This window comes from Oncorhynchus mykiss, chromosome 2, assembly GCF_013265735.2.
Source record: "Oncorhynchus mykiss isolate Arlee chromosome 2, USDA_OmykA_1.1, whole genome shotgun sequence".
In the NCBI taxonomy this organism is placed as follows: domain Eukaryota; kingdom Metazoa; phylum Chordata; class Actinopteri; order Salmoniformes; family Salmonidae; genus Oncorhynchus; species Oncorhynchus mykiss.
Genome location: NC_048566.1, coordinates 1,347,501 through 1,352,500, shown reverse-complemented (window position 1 = coordinate 1,352,500; position 5,000 = coordinate 1,347,501). Strand labels below are relative to the sequence as shown.

At 45.5% G+C, this 5,000-nt stretch overlaps 1 protein-coding gene across 1 annotated transcript in view; it reads right to left on the bottom strand.

The window, feature by feature from the left end:
* The window catches only part of tgfbr2b (transforming growth factor beta receptor 2b), an 81,735-nt gene that overhangs the window by 38,436 nt on the left and 38,299 nt on the right, over positions 1 to 5,000 (bottom strand). Inside the window, exon 4 of the mRNA XM_036934986.1 lies at positions 266 to 439. Coding sequence (XP_036790881.1) covers positions 266 to 439 — 174 coding nt within the window. The remainder of the gene's footprint in view (positions 1 to 265; positions 440 to 5,000) is intronic.

Below are 5,000 nucleotides of genomic sequence, written 5' to 3'. Positions count from 1 at the left end.
TTGATCTCATGATTATTTTATTAAGTTGATTATTGATCTCATGACTGATTGATTGAGTTGATTATTGATCTCATGACTGATTGATTGAGTTGATTATTGATCTCATGACTGATTGATTGAGTTGATGACAGACTGATTGATCTCATGATTATTTTATTAAGTTGATTATTGATCTCATGACTGATTGATTGAGTTGATTATTGATCTCATGACTGATTGATTGAGTTGCTGACAGACTGATTTATTCCATTGTGGTAGTCCTCACCTTTGCCCTTGCGTTTGGGCTTCTTGCTGTCCCACTGTTCCTGGCTGAGTTTGCGATGGCGTTGGACTCGGTACCAATAGAACATAGTGATGACTACGACCACTAGGACCAGTAAGGGCAACAGGCTGATCAGGACGATAGATACCACCGGGGGCTCGATGGTCGGGCCGACCACTGGAGAGAGGAGATAGAGAAAAACTAGTTAACTAGGTTAGTTAGTCTAATTCTAACTAGGACCAGTAAGGGTAACTGGCTGATCAGGATGACTGATTTCACCGGGGACTCGATGGTCTGGCCGACCACTGGAGAAAGGAGATAGAGAAAAACTAGTTAACTAGGTTAGTTCGTCTAATTCTAACTAGTACCAGTAAGGGTAACTGGCTGATCAGGATGACTGATATCACCGGGGACTCCATGGTCAGGCCAACCACTGGAGAACACAGGAGAGAAGGAGGGTAGGCTTAGAATAGAGCACATGTAGCTGGTGATTGGAAATCAGGCTCTTGTAAAGAGATAGCCCTCATACCTTGATGAGGACCTCTCGGTCTAATGAATCAGGCTCTTGTAAAGTGGTAGCCCTCGTACCTTGATGACGACCTCCTGGTCTAATGAATCAGACTCTTGTAAAGAGGTAGCCCTCGTACCTTGACGGCGACGTCTCGGTCTAATGAATCAGGCTCTTGTAAAGAGGTAGCCCTCGTAACTTGATGAGGACCTCCTGGCCTAATGAATCAAGATCTTGTAAAGAGGTAGCCCTCGTACCTTGATGACGACCTCCTGGCCTAATGGTTAAGACTTTGGGTTGGTGAGCAGGAAAACCCCGGTTCGATTCCCACTGGTGACACAAGCATGCTGTCATGAATAAAACTGACCGTGCATATAAGTACATCTAACACGTGGTTAGACCTTTTCTCCCTCTCAGAAACAGTGACGTGCTGTGTAATAATCCACTGTGGTGTGAGGCGACATGTCCAGTACGCGAGACAGAGTGAGACATAGTGTGGTCCAGTGTAAACGAGGACAGGATATTCCCCAGAACTAGGAGACATAGTGTGGTCCAGTGTAAACGAGGACAGGATATTCCCCAGAACTAGGAGACATAGTGTGGTCCAGTGTAAACGAGGACAGGATATTCCCCAGAACTAGGAGACATAGTGTGGTCCAGTGTAAACGAGGACAGGATATTCCCCAGAACTAGGAGACATAGTGTGGTCCAGTGTAAACGAGGACAGGATATTCCCCAGAACTAGGAGACATAGTGTGGTCCAGTGTAAACGAGGACAGGATATTCCCCAGAACTAGGAGACATAGTGTGGTCCAGTGTAAACGAGGACAGGATATTCCCCAGAACTAGGAGACATAGTGTGGTCCAGTGTAAACGAGGACAGGATATTCCCCAGAACTAGGAGACATAGTGTGGTCCAGTGTAAACGAGGACAGGATATTCCCCAGAACTAGGAGACATAGTGTGGTCCAGTGTAAACGAGGACAGGATATTCCCCAGAACTAGGAGACATAGTGTGGTCCAGTGTAAACGAGGACAGGATATTCCCCAGAACTAGGAGACATAGTGTGGTCCAGTGTAAACGAGGACAGGATATTCCCCAGAACTAGGAGACATAGTGTGGTCCAGTGTAAACGAGGACAGGATATTCCCCAGAACTAGGAGACATAGTGTGGTCCAGTGTAAACGAGGACAGGATATTCCCCAGAACTAGGAGACATAGTGTGGTCCAGTGTAAACGAGGACAGGATATTCCCCAGAACTAGGAGACATAGTGTGGTCCAGTGTAAACGAGGACAGGATATTCCCCAGAACTAGGAGACATAGTGTGGTCCAGTGTAAACGAGGACAGGATATTCCCCAGAACTAGGAGACATAGTGTGGTCCAGTGTAAACGAGGACAGGATATTCCCCAGAACTAGGAGACATAGTGTGGTCCAGTGTAAACGAGGACAGGATATTCCCCAGAACTAGGAGACATAGTGTGGTCCAGTGTAAACGAGGACAGGATATTCCCCAGAACTAGGAGACATAGTGTGGTCCAGTGTAAACGAGGACAGGATATTCCCCAGAACTAGGAGACATAGTGTGGTCCAGTGTAAACGAGGACAGGATATTCCCCAGAACTAGGAGACATAGTGTGGTCCAGTGTAAACGAGGACAGGATATTCCCCAGAACTAGGAGACATAGTGTGGTCCAGTGTAAACGAGGACAGGATATTCCCCAGAACTAGGAGACATAGTGTGGTCCAGTGTAAACGAGGACAGGATATTCCCCAGAACTAGGAGACATAGTGTGGTCCAGTGTAAACGAGGACAGGATATTCCCCAGAACTAGGAGACATAGTGTGGTCCAGTGTAAACGAGGACAGGATATTCCCCAGAACTAGGAGACATAGTGTGGTCCAGTGTAAACGAGGACAGGATATTCCCCAGAACTAGGAGACATAGTGTGGTCCAGTGTAAACGAGGACAGGATATTCCCCAGAACTAGGAGACATAGTGTGGTCCAGTGTAAACGAGGACAGGATATTCCCCAGAACTAGGAGACATAGTGTGGTCCAGTGTAAACGAGGACAGGATATTCCCCAGAACTAGGAGACATAGTGTGGTCCAGTGTAAACGAGGACAGGATATTCCCCAGAACTAGGAGACATAGTGTGGTCCAGTGTAAACGAGGACAGGATATTCCCCAGAACTAGGAGACATAGTGTGGTCCAGTGTAAACGAGGACAGGATATTCCCCAGAACTAGGAGACATAGTGTGGTCCAGTGTAAACGAGGACAGGATATTCCCCAGAACTAGGAGACATAGTGTGGTCCAGTGTAAACGAGGACAGGATATTCCCCAGAACTAGGAGACATAGTGTGGTCCAGTGTAAACGAGGACAGGATATTCCCCAGAACTAGGAGACATAGTGTGGTCCAGTGTAAACGAGGACAGGATATTCCCCAGAACTAGGAGACATAGTGTGGTCCAGTGTAAACGAGGACAGGATATTCCCCAGAACTAGGAGACATAGTGTGGTCCAGTGTAAACGAGGACAGGATATTCCCCAGAACTAGGAGGGGAAAAAAAAGGTTGGAGCTCTTTGATAAAGTTGCGTTGCATTGTGTTTCACAAATAGAAAAGTCCCAACCCCCCTTTTTGTTTTTTACTTGGTACAGAATAAAATGCAGCTTTTATAAAACGCTACAGTGATTGTGGTGACGTCTGGTGACGTTCACTTTGGCCTTTCACTCTTAAATGTCACAGGGATAATAGTGTTTATATGTAAAGATATGAATAGAGTTCAGATATGAATATTCAGATATGAATAGAGTTCAGATATGAATATTCAGATATGAATAGAGATATGAACAGAGTTCAGATATGAATAGAGTTCAGATATGAATATTCAGATATGAATAGAGTTCAGATATGAATAGAGTTCAGATATGAATAGAGTTCAGATATGAATATTCAGATATGAATAGGGTTCAGATATGAATATTCAGATATGAATAGAGTTCAGATATGAATATTCAGATATGAATAGAGTTCCGATATGAATATTCAGATATGAATAGAGTTCAGATATGAATAGAGGTCAGATATGAATATTCAGATATGAATAGAGGTCAGATATGAATATTCAGATATGAATAGGGTTCAGATATGAATATTCAGATATGAATAGAGACATTCTATCCTTGACCCTCCATATATATCTGTGTTCTCTAGGAGGTGGAGAGGGCCCTGCCACCTAACAAGAATAGAATAGAGTAGAGTAGAATATAGTAGAATAGAATAGAGTAGAGTAGAATAGAGTAGAATAGAGTAGAATAGAGTAGAATAGAATAGAGAATAATAGAGTAGAGTAGAGTAGAATATAGTAGAATAGAATAGAGTAGAGTAGAATAGAGTAGAATAGAGTAGAATAGAATAGAGAATAATAGAGTAGAGTAGAGTAGAATATAATAGAGAATAATAGAGTAGAGTATAATATAATAGAGTAGAATAGAGTAGAGTAGAATAGAGTAGAATATAGTAGAATAGAATAGAGTAGAATAGAGAAGAATAGAGTAGTGTAGAATATAATAGAGTAGAATAGAATAGAGTAGAATAGAGTAGAATATAGTAGAATATAGTAGAATAGAATAGAGTAGAATATAGTAGAATAGAATAGAGTAGAATAGAATGGGTCTCAACGCAACACAACTTTATTCGGGCCTGGTAAGGTAAGACTTAGCACCCAAACCAAACCCCCTCCGGTCCAGAGTGGAAACAGAGGAGACACTGTGTCCCGTGGGTGCTCTCTACCCTGGGCACCAGTTCAATGCCTGTCTCAGTCTGTGTCTCTCTGAGGAAAATCACCCTGTCTGGCACACTGTGGGTTGAACCGCCGAGCTGCCGTTTACCACCGAAGGAGGTCCAGAGACTCCACACCCAAACACAGAGCCTCTCTGCCAGCTACGTGCTGCGGGCAGGAGGCAGGGCTGTGAGGCTGGGGGGGGGGGGGGGGGGGGGGGGGGGGGGGGGGCAGGAGGCAGGGCTGTGAGGCTGGGGGGGCAGGAGGCAGGGCTGTGAGGCTGGGGGGGCAGGAGGGAGGGCTGTGAGGCTGGGGGGGCAGGAGGCAGGGCTGTGAGGCTGGGGCAGGGAACTGGGGTTGGGGGGGGCAGTGTGGTTGGGCACTGGGCAGGAGGCAGGGCAGTGGGGCAGGGAACTGGGGCTGGGGGGGGGGGGGGGGG